General features: G+C 46.7%; 1 protein-coding gene across 1 annotated transcript in view; it reads left to right on the forward strand.

Moving 5' to 3' along the window:
* Positions 1 to 2,880: 2,880 nt before the first annotated feature.
* The window catches only part of rap1gapb (RAP1 GTPase activating protein b), a gene marked incomplete at both ends in the record, with an annotated part of 32,554 nt that continues 10,137 nt past the window's right edge, over positions 2,881 to 25,297 (forward strand). Inside the window, 14 exons of the mRNA XM_080001046.1 lie at positions 2,881 to 2,919; positions 3,881 to 3,919; positions 4,044 to 4,229; positions 7,318 to 7,421; positions 13,900 to 13,978; positions 14,074 to 14,127; positions 14,258 to 14,341; positions 14,433 to 14,533; positions 15,043 to 15,172; positions 18,095 to 18,250; positions 18,332 to 18,403; positions 18,977 to 19,063; positions 19,548 to 19,697; positions 21,866 to 21,997. Of these exons, the coding sequence (XP_079857172.1) occupies positions 2,881 to 2,919; positions 3,881 to 3,919; positions 4,044 to 4,229; positions 7,318 to 7,421; positions 13,900 to 13,978; positions 14,074 to 14,127; positions 14,258 to 14,341; positions 14,433 to 14,533; positions 15,043 to 15,172; positions 18,095 to 18,250; positions 18,332 to 18,403; positions 18,977 to 19,063; positions 19,548 to 19,697; positions 21,866 to 21,997 (1,413 nt within the window). The remainder of the gene's footprint in view (positions 2,920 to 3,880; positions 3,920 to 4,043; positions 4,230 to 7,317; positions 7,422 to 13,899; positions 13,979 to 14,073; positions 14,128 to 14,257; positions 14,342 to 14,432; positions 14,534 to 15,042; positions 15,173 to 18,094; positions 18,251 to 18,331; positions 18,404 to 18,976; positions 19,064 to 19,547; positions 19,698 to 21,865; positions 21,998 to 25,297) is intronic.

Raw genomic sequence — 25,297 nt, forward strand, 5'->3', positions numbered from 1 at the left:
CAGAACACCGGACCCTCTTGATCACAAAATGCCCAAAGACCCTATGAGGGCCCGACACTAGCATTTAGACGTGGTTGCCGAGTTGGCAACCTGGCATCAGCTTTTGGTTGTCATCATTTTATAATAAAGTGATAATGATCCAATATAGTTAATACTTATAACTCATATTTCAATATTAAGAGAATGATATCAAAAAAGGGGAAGAAACATTATTTAATGGAGATGAAATTTTTTTTTAAGGTAAATACTGCAATCATCAATATCTTGAAAAGATGACAAGATAAGTGTAACTTGTTATTTGTTCAGATTGAACTATGTTAAACTGTGTTGGAAAGATTTGCTCTGATGCCTCATGCCATACTTGTTTTTATTATTTTTTTCAACATGTGAAAAGTGGTCGCGCATAAGGAAAAGCTTTCTGGGGCCCATGGAGGCCAGCAATAATCATGTTCAGATCAAAGCAAGATTTAAAAGCAGATTTGGGGCGGGCCCATTCGATGTCCGCTCCGTCGCGCGGATAGAGCGATCTCCGCTCCGCGATTAAACCAGTCTGGAACCAGGCCCGGCCCATTCACTGGACCTTTTCAGGGGCCCGGCCTGACAACAGGGCTACCAGATTTGACCCCAGACATGGTTGGCAATGGCCCAAATCTGGTTGCCAGGGCAACCGGGCATTTCCCAAAGATGTGAAATCCTGCTGTGAAACGCCGTTTCTATTGGGTTTTTCCATTTCTTGATTTGCATACAGTGTATTTGCCAGACACCAACCCATTAGTCAATAGGTGTCTCATTTGTGCATTTGCATAGCCGTTACGCTAATTTGGCCCACGGAGCCACTCATGGTGTGCATTTGGCATCGGCAGCCATGAAGTTGTGTGGCTCATTCCTAGAGGTAGAGTTGGCCGTTACCGGGGCGATTTTTCCTCTAAGCCTGGAGGAAGGACTCTTCCCGGGCGCCGAACGGAGCCTTCGTGAGGCTGACGCTGTGACGGCGTCATGGGGCAACGGTGCATCTGTGTGGGTGGCGAAGCAGCATCTCACCAGGGTGGAACAGGGAGTTTGGGTGTGTCAGAGACTCCAGCGGTACCTCCAGCGTCTGGAGACTTTATAGCCTGCAAAACAAAGCACCAAACCGCTCTCCTTTTTGGATCTGTCTCGTCTCTCTCTTTCTCTCTCTCTCTCGCTCTCTCTCTCTCTCTCTCTCTCCCAGACCACGGACCTGTTTGCCATGATCGAGAGGATTCAGGTACTGTCAGCGGTCTCCTGGCTCCGCATTGAATACTTCCCTCTCATTTTGTAGCTTTGGCTAACTGCTCCGGCTACTCGCAGCTTTCCCCCTCCAGCAAATAGATCTGGGACGTCGGCTCTTCCACATCTCAGTTCCGTTCCTTTCACGTCCTCCGCCAAACACTCCCTGTGTTTTGAATCCGATGTGCTCTGTGTCTCCACTATTTCCCCTGCTGCTTCCGCAATCGCCGTTCCCTTTTGCCGAACCTCCGGCGCGTTTGCTTTCGCCCCGCTGTGTATCGCGATTGCTGTTACCGATCGTGAATTACGATCGGTAACAGCAACGAATTGACGATTCCGAATGAGCCGATCAGAGCCAGGCTTTCTCTGCTGCCACAGCTGGGTAGTTTTCTCTGAGTCATCAGAAGCGGGGTGGTGGGAAGGGGGCGGTTCTATGATATTGTCAGTATGCTAAAATGCTGCAATCCTTTGGCTTTTTGTATGTACCGCATCAATTCACACAACATCACAGGCACATGCGCCTGGAGCGAGGGGATTATTGGCTTCTTAAACAGTCTCCAAATGTATTCAAATAGCTGAATGCCTTTGATCTACGACATTAAGTTGTTTTTTTTTTTGGTTTTTTTTTTACAAATGAATACTCAGACCCGCTGATGAGATTATAGAGGAAGAAAAATATGATGCTTTTAAAATGCACTTCGAGCAGGTCAGAGGCAGCATAGGATCATAATGGAATGTGAAGAAAAAAAAAACCAGCATGATTTACTCATTTATAATCTCCAAGTTAAACCCTCAAAGTTATATATCATCCATAATGGTGGTTGATTGCAAAGGCAATCAAGGTTGCATTGAATGACAAGAGTGACGCACAATGTCTTCCAGGACTGGGACGAAGGACTGATGCGGGAGGAGTAATTGCTTTGCAAAGCCTGATCGTTAGAGGACAAAAGGATAGCATCAATTTTACACACACGATGCACACTAAGAAGTACAGACAAGCCCGTGCACGCACGCACGCACGCACACACACACACACACACACACACACACACACACACACACACACACACACACACATACATACACACACACGCGCGCGCACACATACACACACACACACACCAAAGAATCCACTTGAAACAGCAACTATAACTCATCCTTTTTTCTCGTTTCCCCTAGACCACTGAGTGTCCACATCCTGAGTTTTGAAGCAGTTGTGTTTAGTTTCTATCGCTCACATCATGATCATTTACAATAATCAGGACGCCCTGCTTTGCCTCAGTTTGACCTTCGCCACTGACACCTTCCACGTGGCCTTGCCGCATCTTCACCACAATATTCTTAACAACTTTATCTCTCCGATACCTCCTGCGCTCCTACTTCCTCTTTCTCGTACGCTCCATCGTATCATTGCTGTTGAGTGTTACATAACCGATATGGTTATTGTTGTTTTCCTCCCACTGTCACAATGCAGAAGAGGAATATGTGCAGTTCCTAAATTTGGTACATGTGTCCAAACATTATTCTGGTCATTTTATGTTTTGCAGATATGAGCCATCTCTCAATATGCCACTTTTGCTGTCTCTCCCTCAATCCCTCCCTCTCTCTCTCTCCTCCCCACAGGCCAGCAGAATGGATGAGCAAAGGTGCCCCCTCCCACCGCCCCTCAAAGTGAGTCCTGAATACCCTCCCCTCCCTCCTCCCCCTAGACTGTGGGCTGGCAAAGAAGGACGTGATGGCAGAGCCCTAAACCTCTCCTTATCAGCTGTCAAGCAGGCTTTGGGCTGCGAGCAGCCAGAGTTGGGAACTCGACATGACCTGAGCCGTGAAATCCTCTCGCGTCCTATCACTAGGCTAATGGGGTCGGGAGGGGAGACTCCGTAACACATTCTCAATGGGAGGCTTGAGGTTACTTTTTTTGCTCCCAAGCGGCACACAATGGGTAGAGAATCTCAATGGGGAAGGATGTGAAACGATTTGGTGTTCAGTGTCCAACTTCAATTTATAATGAATCGGGTTAAAGACTTAAGTTATGGGGGGTAACTATGCATTATGCATCAGTAATTTAGCTTGCTTCCTATTAATATTCAGCATTATATTGTTGTTTTTATCTACTTTCCCAGGCCTGATGTAATCTATGGAAAGAACTTGCAAACTCTAGGACTCTGTTTTCACACTTCATTCTCAATGAATTCTCCAATTGCATCAATGCAGCTGTTCCACTTTCCTACATGGTCCGACACTGAAACCCACCTGTGGGTTGTGACCCATACTTTTAAGTCTTCCACCAATCTTTGATAGTTGTAAGGTTATAATGAAGGGATCACACGACTGGGACAGTGATTGTAAGCTCAACATATCTGTCACGGTGTAGAAATACTACGACACCAAAGTGACTGCCGCTCTTCCAAAGTGGTCAAATAGCAACTGCACCGTGACCAGCGTTTTCAACAAGCATCTGTTAAGTGTCACTAGATAAAATGACGTCTATTGGATACCAGCGTTAACTAAAATGAGGGCGCGCTGTGCTCGTCGTCTAAGGGCACTGCATGCATTCTCCTGCAGATTCGGGCCTGAAATGTATGCTATGTAGTGAAAGTCAATTATTTACTCTGCCTTCCTTTCTCTCCAGACAGAGGAGGATTACATCCCTTACCCCAGCGTCCATGAGGTACAGAAATTCAGTTCATGAACTTGGCTTGGCTTTTCTTGTCCTTCATGTACCTTGTAGGTTTGTCACAGCATGAAAAACGTCCAAAACAAACCTAAACCTCTACGGAATGTCCTGGTGTCAGGTTCTGGGTCGGTGCAGCCCGTTCCCCCTCATTCTGCTGCCCCAGTTTGGAGGCTACTGGATCGAGGGGACTAATCACGAGCCTAAAGGCATCCCAGAAGCCGAGCAGCCGCCCGGTGCCGCGTCTTACATCAAGCTGGAGACCAACAGCACCGCCAAGATCTACAGGAAACAGTTCATGGGCAAGGTGAGAATCAGAGGCACGAGAACTCAGGTTTCCATCTCAGTCCTGAGAAGAAAACCTGAGTATTTTTTCCCAATTTAGCTTTGGATTAATGCAAAATCAAACAAGCTCTGTTGATAACAAGCGCCTAATATATAGTTCCAAAGGTGACACCGCCTCTGTGTTTATTAAAACATTAATGCAACTTTTTAAGGGAAATTCTAGTGTTGTTACAACAAGGGCTAGGAAGGACTCAAACGCACGACACTGAGACTGCTGTCAGATGGGGTTTAACAATGGAGTTTTATTGAGAGGCACTGGCGTGACGGGGGGGTGATACCCGGTCGGGCTGGATCAAGTGGACGGGTAGAAGGAGTAATGAGAGGTACTAACTGAGTTGTATTAGCTGATAATCGGGAAATGAGCAGATGGAAGGCCGGGGAATAAATACCGCAGACCTTTATGAGTGATGGACTTCAGTTGTGTGGGACAGTGCAGGAGAATGGAGTGGAAGAGGGGACCAGGAAGTGGTTAGCGCCGGGTGACCTGTCCATGATAAAAGAGACAAACAGCCCCTAGTTGGGCGCCGTACCCACAGTACCCACCCCCTACGGACGCCATCTGGCGGACGCCTGGAGCCAGGAGCATGAGCTCTGTTGAAGTCCCTGATGAGGGAGACATCCAGAATATGCCTACAAGGAACACAGGACCGTTCCTCCGGACCATACCCCTCCCAGTCGACGAGATACTGCAAACCCCACCCACGGCGACGCACATCCAACAGGCGCCGGATCATGAAGGCAGGGTGTTCCTCTATGGTGCGGGGTGCGGAGGGGCCAGGCCAGGGGGGGAAAGGGGGCTGGAGGCCACTGGTTTGGTTTGGGAAACATGAAAGGTAGGGCGGACACAAAGGGAGGGGCGGAGAGGAAAACCAACATCACAAGGGTTGACGATAGACTCGACAACAAAGGGGCCAACATACTGAAGGGGCCAACATACTGAGGGGCGAACTTGCGGGACTCCACCGTGAGGGGCAGATCCCTAGCCAGGAGCCAAACCTTTTGGCCGGGGGCATACGTGGTCTCCGGGGTCCGGCAATGATTGGCTTGCTGCTGGGACTGGGTTCACGCCTGGAGCGAGCAAAGCAGGCCTTAATCCAGGTGCGTTGGCAGCGGAGGATGTGGGCCTGGACAGAGGGAACACAGATCTCTGTTTCCTGGGATGGGAACAGAGGGGGTTGATTTCCTAGGGAGCAGAGGAAATGGGACAGACCAGTACACGTGTTGATTAGGGTGTTATGGGTGTACTCAACCCATGGGAGTTGGTCACTCCACGGAGTTGGCTGCTCCACGGAGTTGGCCGCAAGAGGAGGAGGGGTAAGCGGCCGTGACGCTGCGGAGTATGGCCTCCATCTCCTGATTAGCCCACTCCGTTTGGCCATTGGTCTGGAAACTGGAGGAAAGACTGTCCTTGGCTGCCAGGGCAGAGCGAAAGGCCCTGGAAGATAAACCTGGGAGATAAACTGCAGCCCCTGTCCGAGACGACATCTGCGGGGATACCGTGGAGGCGGACACCTGGGCCATCAGAAGGTCACCGGTCTCGATCGCCAACATCAGCTTGGGCTGGGGGTTGAAGTGGGCGACCTTTGAGAACCGGTCTACCACGGTGAGGACAGTTGTGTTGCCACTGGATGGTGGGAGACCGGTGACAAAGTCCAGGGCGATGTTGGACTACGGACGACCAAGGATGGGTAGTGGACGAGGGAGGCCGTAGTGGGATCGGGTGGAAGTCTTGCTCCGGGCGCAGGTGGAGTAGGCTGTGACGAAGGTCCGCGTGTCAAGGACTAGGGTAGGCCACCAGAAGCATTGTGAGATAAAGGCCGACGTTCGACGAGCTCAGGGTGGCAGGTGAGGCGGGATAAGTGGGCCCACTGGAGCACCTGGACACGCGCAGAATCTGTGACAAACAGACGGTTTGGAGGTCCGGTACCTGGGTCGGGCTGATGTTCCTGGGCTCGGGTCACCAGAGACTCGACCTCCCACGTCAGGGTGGCGACAAAGCCGGTGGGTGGCAGGATAGGGTCAGGGCGTCAGCCTTGGTATTCCGGGAGCCTGGACGATAGGACAGGGAGAAATTGAAGCGACCAAAAACAGAGCACACCTGGCCTGATGGGAGTTAAGCCACTTTGCAGACTAAATGTAAGCCAGGTTCTTGTGGTCCGTCCAGACCACAAATGGCTGGTTCACCTCCTCCAGCCAATGCCTCCATTCCTCCAGCACCAGTTTCACCGCCAGGAGCTCCCGATTGCCAACCTCGCAATTCCTTTCCAGGAGAGGGAGCCTACGGGACAGGAAAGCACAGCATACCATCTGACAGGGAGCGCTGGGACAGCACCGCTCCTGTGTCTGATGCGTCAGACCTCAACCACAAACTGGAGGGTGATGTCAGGCTGATGTCTACTTGAGGGGCGTGGTGGTAGAGGTGAGGGCCAAGAGTGGGGATGCAATGTGTGGGTGATAAAACCCAGAAAAGGCACGGAAGGAACATGAAACACACACTCCTCTGCCACACTTCTCAAGTGTTTCTACTGAAATAAACAACACTGACCAGCATCAAATTACCCTGTGAACGCTCACCAAATCACTTTTATCAAGCTAAGTACCACTGGTTCTACCATCATTTCAGCTAGTACTTGATGTTTCAAAGCTTATAAAAGTTTCTTATTTCGCAAGTCATATTTTTCAATGATATCTTTAACATAGAGTGGCACATACCACATTTAATTTGCCCTTGTTTGCCACAGACTTTGTTGATGATTTGTTCATTCAACCAAAACCTAATCAGAAAAAATATGGTGGAGTTTTGCCGAGGGAACCCATCGCTTATAAAATTCTCAACTCTGAGTTTTGGGACCACAAATTGGAACAATTTATCAATGAAAGTAGCAAAATCTAACAAGGCAACCAACGTAAAGTTTTTTGTATTAATAGGTAACAATGAGCGTGGGTTTGTGTGTAGTTTTCTTACTGCGGTTGGATGTTCTCGACTGCCTTACGGGGGGGTGTCTGGAGCACCGACTGTCCTTACCTGAACTACTGTGTATCTCTCCCAGGAACATTTTAATTATTACACCATGGATGCGGCGCTCGGCCACTTGGTCTTCTCCCTGAAGTATGATGTCATTGGTGATCAAGAGCATCTGCGCTTGATGCTCAGGTACAACATACTATTTCCTTTATCTCCCACCTACTCTGGCTCCCTGTCTCATTTTTAATTCAATGTCTCATTCTCTTACAAGTCATGGTTCCGCTTTTTTTCCTCTATCTTCTGTTTCTCAATTTTTTATTTTTTTTAATCTCTCTGCCCCCCAGGCTTAGCCACTCTGCACCCTTTGAATTAGCTCGAGTGTGCTCAAACGCTGCCGTAGTGGTGTATAGCCATTAGTGGCCAGCTAGGGCAGAACCAGCATGAAGTGCTGGACAGTACCTGACCTAATGGACATCTGCTGCTGTGGCCCCAGTCCCTTAATGGTGTTGTTAATCATTCCACTACCATGTGCAAAGCTCAAAACAGCAGCAATTTCTGGCTCATTAAGTGCATTGTGGTTGCATTCAGCAAATTTGTTGTGTAAACGGAAAAGAAAAGAAAAAAAATTATATACTTGCAGCACTGTGCAACGTTTAAGGCACTAGTGGGAAAAAATGCTGTAAAGTGAGGATGCTTTAAAAAAAAAAAGCCAATAATTGATGTACAATGTGCGTTAAACAGAAAAAAACCTTAAACAAATCAATATTTGGTGTGACCACCCTTTGCCTTTAAAACAGCACCAATTCTCCTTGACACAGTTTTTGGAGGAACTCTGCAGGTAGCTTGTTCCAAGTATCTTGGAGAAGTTGCCACAGCTTTTCTGAGGCTCAGGTCTCTATTGCTTCTGTCTCTTCATGTGATCCCAGACTGATTGGACGTTGTTGGGATCAGGGCTCTTTCAGGGCCCCGGACTGACTGGATGATGTGGAGATCAGGGCTCTGTGGGGGCCCCAGACTGACTGGATGATGTTGACATCAGGGCTCTGTGGGGCCCGCTGAAGATAGTTCTCTGGCTGTATGTTTGGGGTCGCTGTCATGCTACAGACGTATTGAGACACTAACGCAGAAGATATAAAATAACCCTCTCAGACAAATGTTGTTGTGAAACATCTAAAGTGTCGAAAACATTTGCACAGTACTGTACATATAGATTCAGTTCAAGTTCTTTATTGTCAAAAGCACAATATATGACTCTTACGTCATATATGTATTCGGTTGAGCAGCTATGAACTATGTTTAACCATACTCTCGCCCACCTGCCTTCACCTCACTTCACACTCTCACAGAATGAAATACTTAACTTAACCATTAATGACAGAGGAGGAGTCGGGGGAGGGAGGCAAAACTCACTGCTTCACACAACCTGTGAATTAATTTTAGTACCGGAGTGAGTGCACTCCACAGTTTAAAAGCTGTTTTGCCTCTTTGTTGATAGAGCAATACAGTTTTTAGGTCCGTGGCTCAGTGAGACTTTTTTTCCATAGTGTGTGTTCTTCACATGGCCAGTCAGTCAGTCAGCCACTTCAATTGTTGCAGCCATGTGCAGTGGGACGTTTATTGCCCCATAATGACTTGTACGACACAAAGAAACGGAGAGGATGGAATCGCTGTCATCTAAATAATGGTCCTCAACTGGTGGGTACTATCGGGCTCGGGAAGTTTGATGGTTGCTATGGGTTGCTATGCCAAAATCTTCCATCCTGATGTAGGTCATTTCATATCTTGATAACAATATATATATATGGCGATATAGTACGTTTTCTGTATATTCAATTAATAAATAGTTTGTATTAAAAAAGAAAAACACATGGTAAAGCCTCTTGTCGGGGCTCTCAAATTTCCAGGAGAGGCAAAATAAGGACATATACTGTATATCAAATTCCGACTTATTTGCAAAATTTAAGATAAAATTGAATTCACTGAAAGCTTGAACTAAAACGCGATGGGCAAAACGAAAGGTTGCTTGGGTTCGGCCTGGTCGTCATCCTCACAGGATGTTGTGGCGGCGCGGTAGCAGACGGGCAAATGTTGTAATCCATGATCCATCCAATGAGTCATTGCCCGAAGTGCCACGTCCTTTCCATGTTTGTTTACACTCGCTCTCATCTGCAGATACCGTAAAGCACCGTTTCATAAAATTCTGCCATAAAGCAGTTGGTTTGCATCATAGCGATAGAAACGCTTTAAATAAAATATATATGCTGTAGTCATTTCCCTATCGCCTTAGGATACAGCAGTAACATAATTATAAACATTTATAACCAATTATTTATTTGTAAAAAAAAAAAAAATACACAATCGAATGGCAATTTCAGCATTCGAATAGTGTTATCTCTTTCATATATGAATTGTATGAGAAATTTAAATTTTGTTCCTGCAGCCCTAATGTGCAGTGACTTTGCAGATTGTTCAACTATGTGTGTACCGCGAAGCCTGATTTCAGGATGTCATGTGGTGTGGTGAAAAGAGTCTTTCATTTTCTGTATCGGAAAGGATACAGGGGGGCACCGGGGGCCACAACTGGAAAAAAGCCCATTTTGGGTGAGAGCGCGTTGCTTCATGGAAGTGCTATTTGTTTTTCTGTATTTCTGTTCTTTCCTTCTGTATTGCAGTGCTGAACACGTCTCACCGCCTCGTAAATCACCTCCGAGGTTTGCTTACAGCAGCAAGAAGTGGGCTTTGTTTTTTGTTTGTTTCATTTTTTAATTTAGAGACTGACAAGATGGCTGCCACTGATGTGGAACGGATGCGGTGCATTGACTGCCGCCTCCTCCAGAAACCAAACAGGAATATCACTCGCCTCAAGGAAGACGTCCGCAGACTATCAGATCAACCAAAACAGAAGGATATTCTCTTGTCCAGTTTCACTGACGCTGCCCCTGTTTGGGCGGGAAAGACGGCGGCGCTGAGCTCGGCTTTTTCCCACGCTCTCCCGCGGGACACTTCGGCGCGACTGGGACCGTCCTCCCGCTGGACCCCAAACCCCCAGGGCTACTTTTCGAGTCTTCTCTTAATTTCACCGTTTTTATACTCCAGTAGACAAAGTAAAATAAAAGAGGGGGTGGGATTGGACTATTTTCTCTAGTTTTACCTGCACCTTTTGGCAATTACTAAACATTTTAATACTTTTTGCAAAGGTTATCAAAGCACAACAGACGTACAGTATATACAAGCAACAGCCTTTACTCTATCACCCCCTTTCCCCTACATGATAGCAACTTCTTATCTGATTTTTTTTGATTTAGTGTCCATTAGTCATAATAAAATCATTTTGCTTGGTAAATCTGAATGTTCATGTCAGTGACTACACTGATTCGAGGGCTTTGGATTGCTTGGATCTTGTTGCTTGTTGAAATCTTGTTCAGCATGTGCAGAGTGCCACCCACATTGATGGAAACACACTGAATTTAGTTATTACGAAGGGTACTGATGTTGACATTTCATCTATTGCCTAAACATTTTGTGTCTTTTTTTTTAAACACCACTCTTTCTCCGTCAAATGGCTGTCCAGAGGCTGTCGTGAAGCGTAACATTAACAAAGTTATTGACAGATTCTCAAATCTGATAGATACCTTTCCTCCATCCGCCACTGGCTTAGTCGATGACCTTGTTGACGACTTTGATGATAAATTGAGATTCCCACGAGAATCAGTTGCTCCTGCACAAGCCAAAACAAAGGCAATCAATCCGCAAGTCCCCGCAGCAAACTGCTGCAGTTTGTCATCTGAAAAGAAATTGTCAAAAAGCTGAGTCACGATGGAGGAAAAGACATTTTCAATTTTGAAGATGAAGTTATACTGTACGATAATGCAGTCAGGAAAGAAAGACAAGCCCATTTCTCAAAGATTATCTCAGATAACCAAAATAATCCCAATGTGCTTTGTTCCCCCACAACTGACATTCTTCTAAATCCATCGCCTCTGAACGCATCAATTTTTTAAATCCAAAGAATTTGCCTCATTTTTTGAAAGAACAAATTGTTTCTCTTAGAGCCGGCACTGTAAACGCAGACCGCCAAACTCACTGGGATATCCCTGCCCAGGGGCCTCCATCTCTGATGTCATCCTTTGATATGATGTCAGAAGATGCCATCAGTGAAATAATTATCATGCTGAAGTCTTCTACATGTGTTCGAGACCCCATCCCAACCGAGCTGTTTAAATGTGGCTCCCAAAGCCTCTCCCAAGTAACAAGTATAATAAACTCCTCTCTAAATTGAGGCATCTTCCCCACAGCTTTCAAGACTTCAATGGTAAAACCTCTCCTCAAGAAATCTATTCTAGATTACTCAGAGCTCTACTCACAGCTCTTATCTGGTTATCGGGCAAACCACAGCGGTTGAAAACGACCTGAGGATTATTGTGAATGCCAACAACGTCAGTGTCCTTTTTCTCTCGGACCTCATTGCAGCGTTCGATACGATCGACCACGATATCTTAATGTACAGACTTGAGACATGGGTGGGTCTGTGTGACCGTGGATTAGCTTGGTTTCAGTCGTATTTAACTGACGGACAGCTTGTGTCAAGAGACTCGTGCTATTGAATATGGTATTCCTCAAGGGAGCATTCTCGGCCCAGTTTTTTTTTCATTATATATGCTCCCACTTGGAAATATTATTAACCATCACCATCTCAATTACCATTTGATAATATGCAAATGACCCCAATGCAGTGTATGCTCTCATTGCCTGTCTCACTGACATTAATGTATGGATGGGGGAATTATATTTTTTTTTTTTTCATGCTAAATGAGGAAAAAACTTTGAGATTCTTTTAAGAGGACCCCAAGCAGCAAGAGAAAAACTGCACTCAGTGCTTGTTGGTCTCAGCAAACACATTAAAACGAACATCACAAACTTAGGAGTGATTTTGGATTCTAATTAAAATTTAAATTCTCATTTTCACAAGGTCATTAAAATATCCTTTTTTTCATCTTATGAATATCGCCAAAGTCAGACTTTTTAACTCTGAAAGGTGCTGAAATACTCCCTCACGCTTTTATTTCTTGTCGTTTAGACTATTGTAATTCCCTTTTCCCCCTTTTTAAAGAAAATGGATCATATTAGCCCACTGCTTAAGACACTGCACTGCAGCTGCCTGTATCTTTTAGAATTGATTTTGAAGTTCTTTTACTTGCTTATGAAGATTTCAATGACCTTGCTCCTCCCGACATTTTCTTTCATTTTATGTTCCAGATCACGAAGGTCCTCGGCTGCTTTTCTTTCAAATGTTCCTTATGTTTCCCACATTCAACTGGTGTGAGTGCCTTCTGTTTTTATGCCCCTGAACTATGGAACCCACTGCCTTTGGATATTAGAATGGCACATTCTCTCTATATATTTAAAAGCAAATTAAATAACTATCTTTTAGATCTGGCTTTTAACTTGGAGTAATGTTATTTTTAAGTTCAAATCATTGTTTTTTACATTATTTTAGTCCCTGGTGTTAATTCAATTTTATTTTATTTTATTCCATTGAGTTTTATTTATTCATTTTTTTAAATGTTACTGTTTCATTGTTGTAATTTGTCTGTGTTGTTTTAATTTTGCTATGTGAAGCACTTTGGGCTGCATTTTTTTGTATGAAGGGTGCTATATAAATAAAGTTGAGGTGAGTTGAGTTCTTAGGGATTGTGGATCGAAGCATTACCAAAGTCAGCTTTGGCTGTAAATGAGCAGTGGAATTTGAATCATGTTTCCAGCTCGAGGTGGTATTCATCGGGGTCTTATCTGCATTTGGATTTCTATTTAATTGTCAGAGTTGTCGAAAGGTGAGGCCAAGTTGCAATTAAAGGTCCCATATTACTTATATGTTCTCATTCCACAAAGTCCACTAATACCTTATTTTTCAAAAAGGAAAAAAAAATCTCTATCATTAATTATTTTCAGTTGTTATGCAGAGACTTAATCACCCTTCTTGTCAAACAGGCCTTTTTTCTTGGCTTTTGCTTTTTTTACACTGCTTAATCATCATTTATATTGATAGAGTATTGAGAGATGAACTAATAACCCAACGATCGAAAAAATAAGGTTTCGGTTTCGAAAAAATTAACAGAGTTCACCTTTAACTAAGTAGCACTGATTGGCTGTCTGGCTGAGAGTGACAGGAGAGCCTACTACAGTACTGCATGTGGTGTCCAGGGGCCAGTGAATGCAAATCAGGAGCAAACTATGACGGGCTGCAATCCAGAATCGATGTCACACCTGGGACCCCATCTGGGACTGGCTTGTTTCTTGTATTGGTTTCTTCGGAAAGGAACTCAGAGTGGCAGACTGACAGATTTCCCTTCCTTTCCAGCCCTACGGGGACCGTTCAGACGGCACCGCTGACCAGGCTTTCGGAAAAAAACCTGTTGTTTTCTAATATGAACGCTTACAAGTGTGTGTGTGTGTGTGTGTGTGTGTGTGTGTGTGTGTGTGTGTGTGTGTGTGTGTGTGTGTGTGTGTGTGTGTGTGTGTGTGTGTGTGTGTGTGTGTGTGTGTGTGTGGGTGGGTGTGTGTGGGTGGCTGGGTGGGCGGTTGAGGGGGTTGTGTTGTACTTGCAGCCAAAATAGAACATGACCTTGCTTTAAAATCTTTGGCTCGCATCCTCTTTTGGCCCCTCCAGGACGAGGATGAAAACTTACCACGACGTGATTCCCATCTCCTGCCTCACCGAGTTCCCCAACGTAGTTCAGATGACCAAGGTACGGTATCATGACGCGCCGTCAGCCCTGGGAAGGTTCTCCTTCCAATGCCTTTTTGATTTTTCATCAAGCGTCATGTCTTCCCTATATTTCAGCTTGTCTGTGAAGAAGTCAACGTGGACAGATTTTACCCCGTTCTGTACCCAAAGGTAAGCATCTACTGCTCCTCACTCTCGACGTTTTGACGGCATGAAAGTCGCAGTTAAAGTAGGTCCCATGCATCACCCGTCCCTCTTCTCTCAACCACCCCGGTTAATAATTTACCCCTTGTGTCCTCAGGCGTCGAGGCTCATTGTCACCTTTGACGAGCACGTGATCAGCAACAACTTCAAATTTGGAGTTATTTATCAAAAGTTTGGCCAGGTGAGTGGCACCGCGGAGCCTCAAACAGCTCCCTCACAGTGACAGTGTCACTCTGTCTGGAGGGAAATATCCTTTGGTTTGTCTCCGCCAGACGACGGAGGAGGAGCTGTTTGGGAACATGGAGGAAAGTCCTGCCTTTGTAGAGTTCTTGGAATTTCTGGGCCAGAAGATTGAGCTGCACGACTTCAGAGGGTGAGTAAGCTATGAAATGTTTATTTTTTTATTTCATTGTTTTTGTTTTTTTTGCTTATACATTAATTCTCTCTCGGATCCACAGTTAATCGCTCACTCCATTTCTCCCAGTAATACTATTAAACACCATTCATTCCTCAAGTGCGTCGGGCGGGTCATCATTCAGTCGCCGAATTGCCCGGGCTGACTTAAAAAAAAAAAACGAGTCCCTCAAGCCGTCGTACTGTATCTTTAGCTCGGTATTTTAGATCTGCTCTGATTCACGTGATTTAGAGCGCCGTGATGTGTCGTACACGGCGGCATTGTGATTGAGGAGGCGGGAGGAGTGCCCTTGCCGTTCTCCGGGTGATGGATGAGGGTGCTGCCGGGATGGCTGCGCCGAGAGCTGGCCCGGCGCTGACGCGTGTTCCCATTCTGACGCCGCCGCGGCCCCTCTCGCCCCCGGCTCTCCTCCTTCTCTTCTCTCTCTTTCCGTCCTCCTCCCTCCTCTTAAACCCGCTCCCTTGCAGCTTTCGAGGCGGGCTGGATGTGGCCCACGGGCAGACGGGGATGGAGTCGGTCTACACCAACTTCCACAACAAGGAGATCATGTTCCACGTGTCCACCAAGCTGCCCTACACCGAGGGAGACTCGCAGCAGGTACAGCAGCATCTGCGCCGCTTTCTCCCACCCCCCCCCGGGTGATCTTCCCCTTGAGAAGGTGTTTATATTCAATTGTTTTCTATTTGTAAAACTGAAACATCAATGGCCAAATAGGGTTCAAATGGCTTGATGGGAATCAAGACCTTTCTGAGGCGGCGCTGATTCCTGGGTATTTGCCAAGACTGAGATCTGATGCCAATACCCAAGTTTTCATGCGCAAATAAAAGAGAGTTTGAAAGCCCTTGTGCCTCTAATTGTTTCAGTTTATTGTTGATTTATTCACTGCGTTATTTAAAAAAAAAAATCTGATAGTGCATGGAACTGTCACTCGATGGTTATCCTTTTGGTTATGGGGGTGGTAGCTCAGGAGGTAGAGCTGGTCATCTAGTAATCTCAAGGTTTAAGACACTTAACCCCTAATAGCTCCTGATGGCTGCGTCCGTCGGTGTTTGAATAATTGTAAGTCGCTTTGGATAAAAGCGTCTGCTAAATGACGAAATGAAATGAATCCTTTTGCGAATACGCGATAGTTACCAATATCGAAATACTGCTAAACGTAACCAGTTAACATGGTTGATCTGAGTTATTGGACAAAAGCGACAGCACTGAAATGATTGAACCGCTGAGTTCCCCATTTTTCCATGAACATGCCGTTCACCTCCCACCTTCTGCCTCCCTGAGGGTTTTTTTTTGTTTCGTGATCAGGCATTTAATTCTCATTTTCCACGGCCCTTCCTGGGAATGTTGTTCCGCCACGCCGCAGTAAGAGGCGTCGCCCAGCTCTCGACGGCGAAGCGGCCCTCCTCGAGTGGTTTGACCTTTGTTACCTTGTAAAAAGTCTTCAGAGATGGCCATTATTGCTGAGACATGGAGGGAAACGACAAAAGAAAAAAAACACCCACATGGGATTCCCAAGGAGAAACGATGTCAGGAGGCAAGCGAAATTGAAACATTGAGTGATTTCAGTGTGAGAAAGCTGATCATATCCGTCTGATATCTGATATATCTATGTCGTATCATAGATTATAATTTATGTTATATTATTTGACATTACAGGATATTATATTATATTATAATATATTATATTATATTATATTATATTATATTATATTATATTATATTATATTATATTATATTATATTATATTATATTATATTATATTATACACAAAATCTGACGTTAAATCAGAATCCCATAATTGAGGGGCTATTAACAGAAGCCCAACAACTTCACACGCTCTTGTCCCTTCGCTTTAAGGAGAGAACCTCGGTCACTATTGCCAAAAATCTCCATAAACCAGCTCCACATCACCACATTTTGTGATGCTGTATTATACTTAATGGTGTAACACAACGTGATAAGACACGATAAAGGGCATCGTCCAACCCCTGCTGAGTCCCTCAGTTCGGGCCCGACACATATTGAGCTCGCTGTTGGGAAATCAAACTGTGCCGGACAACACCGCGCTTTGACGGTCCATCTGTGGAAAGACTGTCTTGGAGCCATCTGGGCACTGCGCTCCCTGTTGCAGGAAAATAGAATAAAGTATAAAAACTCTAAAGGAGTGCCATATTCCCACTGTGTAAATGACATGGATGTTGCAAAGTGACATAGCTGCATAGCTGCATTGAGAACCCCTCACCAAGGAGCTTCGGCGCGTTAGTTTTGTTTTAATGCGTTAACGCATGACACCCGTTAAAGAAGGATAAATCTTTATTTTTTTTATTTCAAATGAATGGGATTGATCGCAGCTTATTATCATTGACAGTCCCCAAGTGCTTCTAACACTTGTCCATGACAAAGTGTGGCTTGATGTTTCTTGAATATAATAGATAAACTCTAGAACAGCAAGACAAAAAAATATTTTTGACATAATATAACTTTTACTGAAAATGATGTCATTTTGTGCCGTTGACGACTTCCTAACAGCAGGCACCCGTTTCCCAAATGGCGTCTCATTTTGGAGCTCTGTTCCACAAGTACCGCAATAAATCCAAACTTGGCCATTAAAAGGACATTTGATGCTAAAGGATTAACACAGCATCATAAACGACTGCTTCCCCTCCTTTGAATGGCTGAGCACGTCACGTTTTCACAAGTTTTCCATTCATTATTGTTTGTTGATTTACTGCTGCTTTGCCTTTAGCATATAATCAAAAGTTGCCAGGCCCAAAACCAGATGGTTTATTGCTCTCATGCAAACAGGCACAATGGACGAACGGATGGCGGCAATAAAGTAGTTTAGGGGCTAACCGGGGATAAAAAAAATTCACAGTGTAAATATTTGAAGTAACGCACTGCGCACACAATCAATAAGACTGATTCTATGGGGAGTCTCAGTTAACACAGTGGTTAATGTTTCTCATCAGCAGGCACAACAAGGCTTTATAAAACACATCCTGGGGTTATTTTTGTTTTCGTTGATAATGTGAGTGATGGAGGGGAATCGCCACACGCTGGTGCAGAATAGGTGTCCAGCTGTAGAAGCCTTTCACCGGGGAGGAAACGCTGGACATACCTTTATTTATTTATTTATTTATTTATTTTTATTTTTATTTTTATTTTTATTTTTATTTATTTAGCACTAAAGATTTTTTCGCTTTTCTCTTTGCCAGGATAAAAACAAACAAAAAAAAGGCATTTGCTGCATCCCTGGATGGTGTTTATTTACCGTTTGACTGAGCCTGTGAAAACTGCTGATGGATCCTGTATCCAATTACATATTTTTGCAATGGTTTCGGTCACAATGTATTTGTGAGATGAAATAGCTACGGTGCCGGCGCCGACGGTGTTTCCATTTGACTGGAACGAGACTAGTTTTGGTTTTATGACGTCCTGAAACGCAAAGTTTTTTAATTCCCCTTCCTCCTGATGGTGTGTTCTCTCTTTTTTTTTTTTTTTTTTTATTGTTCCACCCAGCTGCAGAGAAAGAGACACATAGGCAATGACATCGTGGCCTTGGTGTTCCAGGAGGAGAACACGCCCTTCGTGCCGGACATGATCGCCTCCAACTTCCTGCACGCCTACGTGGTGGTGCAGGTGGAGAACGCCCGCTCCGACAACGTCACCTACAAGGTAAAGGCTCCGCATCCGAGAGGAACGACGTCCTGTTTCTGAATGACCGAGTTTAACGGGCCGTCGCCCTCATCCCTCCAGGTGTCGGTGACGGCGCGGGACGACGTACCTTTCTTTGGCCCCGCCCTGCCGGACCCCGGCATCTTCAAAAAGGTCAGGGGGGTCGTTCCGAGTCTTACCAGCCTGGGTCATTTATCAATACCGAGTGTTCTGGGAACGTGCGTCCTCCTTTGGGGGGAAAAATGAGCCCGATCGGCCCTCCGTCATGGCGTCACCGCCAGGACGCTCGGCTTATCTGGGGTCGGTCGGCTGACGTCTCCATCTGGCGCCTCCTTGACATTTCGGACGGAGCCAGAACGCGTCTGGGGAACTTGGCCGGATGCAAAGTTCACGCGAAACTTGAGAGAAGGTGACATCGGGCGAGCTCAGGAGAACACGAGCGCAGATTAACAACCCGGGCGTCTCCAAACGACATTGTAAAACTTTTTCCGCGAGACCTTGGCTTTTGGTCATTTGCCGGCATAATCGCAGCGTGATTAAGGAGGGTGGACCCCCAAATTGGAATGTGGTTTGCCGTCCCTGTTTAGAGGACATTTTGAGACGCTACATTAGTCGACTGCTTGTGTGCCAAACCAGAGGGTGTGAAGGAATTTCCCAGCGGACGTATCGCAAAATTCTGTTGCAAATAAAAAAAGTTAAAAGTAAATGTCCCTCCCTCTGTGACAGGGCCCAGAGTTCCACGAGTTCCTCTTCACCAAGCTCATTAATGCCGAGTACGCCTGCTACAAGGCTGAGAAGTTTGCCAAACTCGAGGTGAGAAGGGTGAGCGGCGGCAAGCTGTTCCATGCGAAATCAACTTGTTGTCAACAGACATTTATCACATCTTTAACGGCTGTGACAAAGTGTTAATGACTGTGTAGTGTGTGTGTGTGTGTGTGTGTGTGTGTGTGTGTGTGTGTGTGTGTGTGTGTGTGTGTGTGTGTGTGTGAGCGTTCATCCTTGTGTGAGTGGGCATGTCTGTCTATCTGCCTATCTGTCTATCTATCTATCTGTCTATCTATCTGTCTATCTATCTGTCTGTCTGTCTGTCTGTCCGTCTGTCTGTTTTTACTTGAAGCAGTATTGACAATATTTCCAAGATGACACAGAGAAACAAACAAACCCAAAATAAACATAATTCCGTTTGGATGAATGTGGATGAATGGATGGATGGATGGGTGGATGAATGGATGGATGGATGGGTGGATGAATGGATGGATGGGTGGATGGATGGATGGATGGATGTGGGTGCGTTCAGGAGCGCACTCGCTCAGCGCTGCTGGAGACGCTGTACGAGGAGCTGCACGTCCACAGCCAGTCCATGATGGGTCTGGGCGGAGAGGAGGACAAACTTGAGAACGGAGGAGGAGGCGGAGGAGGAGGAGGAGGCTTTTTCGAATCCTTCAAGGTACCGCGCCGCGCCCCGACCCCCGCTCATCTGCTGCTCCACATGCATGGAAGAGAAACGGAGAGAGAGAGAAGGAAACAGAGGGAGGGAGGGAGAGAGAGAGAGAGAGCGAGAGAGAGAGGGGGAGAGGAGAGGAACTTTTCCCCCTCCCTCAGCCTGTCTCGTCCCTCTCTCTCTCTCTCTCTCTCTCTCTCTCTCTCTCTCTCTTGGCTGGGATTCTGGGTATTCACACACGAGAAACAAAGCGTAGAGAATGGACAGTATCTCAAAGGGCCAGGCCCGCCAGGCCCGGCCTCCCGCTCTTTGGGCGTGCGACCAGATGTCACCGCGTTTCACGTGACGGATCGCGTCTCGAGCCTGGACGATGTCTGCCCGTCCGCTCGGCCGCCCGCCCATACCCCCGCCCGCCCGCCCGCCTGTCCGTCCGCCCATCCCTTGGTTCCTTTTGCTCCGACGATGAGCGCTCCATCACTGGCAGTTGGGGCACTGGACCGCGGTCCAAGGTGGAGCAGGGAGATGGGAGTGTGCGTGGCTGATGAGCGCTGTAATGAGCCTCATTAGCGCTGAGGGGGAGGAGGTGGGGGAGGAAGAGGATGAGGAGGAGGAGGAGGAAGAGGAGGAGGAGGAGGAAGAGGGGGAGGATGTTGGCGTTGCTTCGCCCTCCGCTGCCTCTCTTGTCTCCAAGTGTCTGGAGTCAATTTTTTTCCATTATCCTCCCCCTCCTGCCTCTCAACACCCCGCTGTGTGTGTGTGTGTGTGTCTCTCTCTCTCTCTCTTCATCACTATCAGTCTTTCTTCGGTCCATTACTTCTTTGTTGGCCTTCTTTGTTTCTTTCTTCGATTCTTTATCTATTTCTTTATTTATTTCCCTCTGTCATTGTTTGTCTCTCTGTGGTCCACTATTCCTCGGTTGGCCACTTCCTCATCGCCCGCCCTCCCTGCCCGCTCCCTCCGTTGCTTGCTCTCTGTTTATTTGTTCATTCATTTTTTCCGTCCCCTCTCCTCTCCTCCGTCTTCTTTCTCTCCCTCCGTCACTATGCATCGCTCTGCGGTCCATTATTTTCTTCATCGTCTACATCTCGTGCCTTCATTTTGCCTCCACTGTTTGTTCCTCCGTTTGTCTCTTGTTTTGTTTTCTTTCTTTCTTCCGTTCCTACTTTCTCTCTCTCTCTCTCTCTCTCTCTCTCTCTCTCTCTCTCTCTCTCTCGCTCCCACTCATGTACGCACTCCCTCCCCTCTTTTTCCCCTCTCCCGATTTCTGTTCCGCCCGTGGATCTCTGTCTCTCTGTCACGTTACTTTCCTCCCACTCCCCTCGGTCTAATCCCTATTAACTCCAAGCTATAAGTCGTGTGATTCATCATCTTCAGCTGTCGCAGGGCATGTTCCGCTTTTGAAAAGCATCCTCCAGCCGCGTGGCTCTGCCTCTGAAAGACATATTACTTCCTGCACGCCGCTTCTCTCACGTTCTCTCACTCTGCTCTCTTGTCATGTACTGCCTCTCTGTGTCCACACACGGTCCTGCAGACACACACACACACGCACGCACGCACGTGCACGCACACGCACAGGCACGCACAGGCACGCACACACACACACGCACACACACACACACACACACACACACACACACGCACACACAGAAAGCGTTTATATTTATGTACATGTGTATACGAGCCCAACGTCCAACATTCAAATAAACTGAATCTGTTCCTGAAATCACAGTTATTATACTACAGGCAACAGCCTGGAAGCCTGGGTTTGCTTTGGCTGGTTCAGCACCAATAAAGAAATTTAAATGTCACATAAATAAATAAATAAATAAATAACTGTATGAATTAAATAAATCATAAAAAAATACATATGATTTTGATTTCGTTATTGTTTTTATACATTAATATAAAATCAAATAATAAATGTATATTTTATAAATATTACAATGAAAATATTTTTTTTTCTCCCATTTTGATATTTGTAAATTATTTCGATTTTATATAGAATAGTTAGATGGAATTTAGACTTTTATCAAATCATGTCTCCCACGCATTCAATAACTGGTCACATTCGCAAAGTTGCAAAGGAAAGTTACGTGAGTGCATATTGACTTCAGAACGTCCTCCATGTCAGTATACTGGGTTCCCACTGACGGTATCTCCTCGTCTCTCTCTAGCGGGTGATCCGCAGCAGAAGCCAGTCTATGGACGCCATGGGCCTCTCTAACAAGAAGTCACACACTGTCTCCACTAGTCACAGTGGCAGCTTTACCCACAATCCCGCAGAGAGCCCCAAAACCCCGGGGATAGTAAGTAGAACCTTTTGGTTCACCAGAGGCCCGCCAAAGACATGACATGCACAACGCCACAGCACAAGCACAACCCCGCCCTTCCCCTCGAGTCAGCTTCTCAATGGTTCACTACCTGCTTTAACGACACTAACGTTCATGACATTTTTTACTTCCGTCTGTACAATACTTAACTCGCTGGAACCGACTGCCTGCTTGCACTTGACACATTAAAGGCCACCTCCAGACAATTTCACACGGCGCTCCCTGCCCGTTCAAATATTCCCAAAACGGATAAATTAGTAGTCGTTTGAGGCGTTGGCATCACCGTGGCAACCGGCGGTGAATTGAGCCGATCGTTACCAAGGGCGAGCGGCAGTAATGGAGAGTAATGTGAACATAACGATGGCTTAAAGTGGGAATCCACGTCCCTGACCAGTGCATTCTTACCGGGAAAGGCGGACCCCGCCACCAACAATGTAAGCATCATATGGAGGAGCACATGCATCATGTAACTACATTGTATGTGGCATTTTTTTTCCACAAAATAATCGTACGTAATACCATCGATTTAAGCAAACATCTTCATGTGGAATGGCTGCGTCAGCGTGGATAATCATGCGTCGCTCTTTGCTCTGGACCGTTTAAACATTTTTTAACTTCCTGTGCTGAAATCAGGTCGTTCTCCGCGATTTGCGGCACTGTCTCGCAGAAGGGAGTTCCGCGGTAAAACAAATCAATTCCCGGAGGTGGCCTTTTTCCCCAGGTCCGCTTTTTATTTCCCCCGCCGTGCGCTGAACAACTAACATTTTAAAAGGAACGGCACTCACCACTCATCCATTCATTCATTTTCCATCGGTTGAAAGGGAAACGTAGCCACCGGTAAACCAAAAAAAAGGAAAAGGAACGCTGGGGCGTTCACAGGTCCACAATATAAATAAAAATATATAGAATAAAACGTAATACAGTAAGTATTCGACTTACTGTATTACTTTTTAGGAATCAGTTAGTTGGTCTAGTAGAAAGTAATTTTCCTAGGACACATTGTGTGTAATGACCGCGTGCGTTGCATTTACATTTCACTGCATATATGTATGAAAGTATGTATATGTATGTGACCAATAAACCTCTTGAATCTTGAATCTTGAAGCCAAGCGGCTCTCCCTGTGACCCGGACCTTAGTCCCTCGACGCTGTGCGGCTCCTGGTTGTGTGTATTCTTGTGTAGGAGTTTAGCGTGGCCCTGCTCTCTTGACTACCCAGATTCCCTCCCTGCTGACTCGGCTCCTGCCTGTTCCCGCCGCTCGTACAAACGCCGGCCCCGTGCATGCTTGGCTGAGCGAGGCATGCGTGCATGTCTGGTTTCCTCGGTTTGATGATTCAGTTATGCATTTCCTTATTTTCATTCTACTCTCTTTTTGCACACAGCAGTTGGTCTGAGATGAGTAGGCTAACTGGAACCAACGGGCGTTCCGTGAGTGCCGATGTAAACGTGTGACGGCGCTGGAATATTTTACGATGTAAATGACTCCGCTTTGCCGGTTTGCGTTCGCGCATCCAGTCAACTGTTTGACTGTTTTGTTCCGCGACACTCGCTATTCACTGCTATCGAATGCGATCCTGAAGGGAGTGTTTTTTGCACGCGGAGTCAAATATACAAATGAAATCATCATCTGTTACATCACTTACAGGACCACTAAATTGCCTTCAGAGGTGGAAAATCCGTGTCCGGAATGTAAAACTCCACCTCTGGATTTTGAGTGGATCCCGTGGATTTAGTGAACGGGCATCGACCCAGAGCTCCAAGAAGTGAGTGAAAACAGGTGGAGCAGTGCATGGCTGGAGCAAAAGCATGGCGGGAGTTTTTGCTATTCTGGACCTGGAGTTTTCCACCTCCGATGCCTTTTTACTGTGCTGATACGCAACATATCAACACCGCATCTTGTATGATATTGATCAATTAACCACATCATCTACTTTTTGCAGATGATGTGGTTTTGTTGGCTTCATCAGACCGTGACCTCCAGCACGCACTGGGGCGGTTTGCGGCCGAGTGTGAAGCGGTCGCCACCTCCAAGTCTGAGGCCACGGTTCTCTGCCGGAAAACGGTGGATTGCTCCCTCCTGGTTGGGAGCGAGTTGCCGCCCCAAGTGAAAGAGTTCAAGTATCTCGGGATCTTGTTCACGAGTGAGGGGAAAATGGAGCGTGAGATGGACAGGCCGATCGGTGCGGCGTCAGCAGCGATGCGGGCGTTGTACCGGACCGTTGTGGTGAAGAGGAAGCTGAGCCGGAAGGCAAAGCTCTCAATTTACCGGTCCATCTATGTCCCAACCCTCACCTATGGTCATGAGCTTTGGGTTGTGACCGAAAGAACGGGATCGCGAATACAAGCGGCCGAAATGAGTTTCCTCCGTAGGGTGGCTGGGCTCAGCCTTAGAGATAGGGTGAGGAGCTCGGACATCCGGAGGGAGCTCGGAGTAGAGCCGCTGGCTCCTTTGCGTCGCAAGGAGCCAGTTGAGGTGGTTCGGGTGTCTGATCAGGATGCCTCCGGGGCGCCTTCCCTTGGAGGTTTTCCGGGCACGTCCAACTGGTGGGAGACCACGGGGTGGACCCAGAACGCGCTGGAGGGATTATATATCCCAGCTGGCCTGGGAACGCCTCGGGGTCCCCCGGGAGGAACTGGGAAACTTTGCAGGGGAGGGGGCCTGGAGCTCCTTGCTCAGCCTGTTGCCACCGCGACCCAGCCCCGGTTAAGCGGTGGAAAATGGATGGATGGATGGATGGATGGATGGAACTACAGCCGGCCGTCAAAAAGTCCTACTTTTTTTTGGGGGGGATTTTAACAGTTTTGGAATTGATTCACTTCCAGGACTATCTAACCCTTTTTTCAGATGAGATCAGTGGTCTGATCCCGCCTCTCACGGCGCCACGTCCACTTTCTAAGCGCCAGGTCTTAGGATCAGAGTGCGTTTTCCCCCCCTAACCCCCGAAACCCCCTTTCACGTGCTCCTCCTGCTCCTGCCCTCCTCCACCTGTGACGCTTAACGGGCCTGTATGTATCCCTGCGGGCGACGGACCCGCTGACAATCCCGCCGCCTGTGTAGCCGCCGGATCCTCGCTTTGCCCCTTCCTCCCTCTCCCCGTGCCCTCGACATGTCCTCCGTGCCGAGTCGTGCTGTGAGCTCCTTTTTAATCCCTTCTGCCCCCCTTTGCAGCGCCAGCCCTTCCTGCCGTGCGCATGGGATCTCACGATGTGATATTTTTTTTGTTCCTTTTTTTCTGCCTCCTGCTCTCTCAACCCACCTGTATTCCTCCCTCCCTG

The sequence above is a fragment of the Zeus faber genome (genome assembly GCF_960531495.2).
Source record: "Zeus faber genome assembly, chromosome: 5".
NCBI classification, from domain to species: Eukaryota; Metazoa; Chordata; class Actinopteri; order Zeiformes; family Zeidae; genus Zeus; species Zeus faber.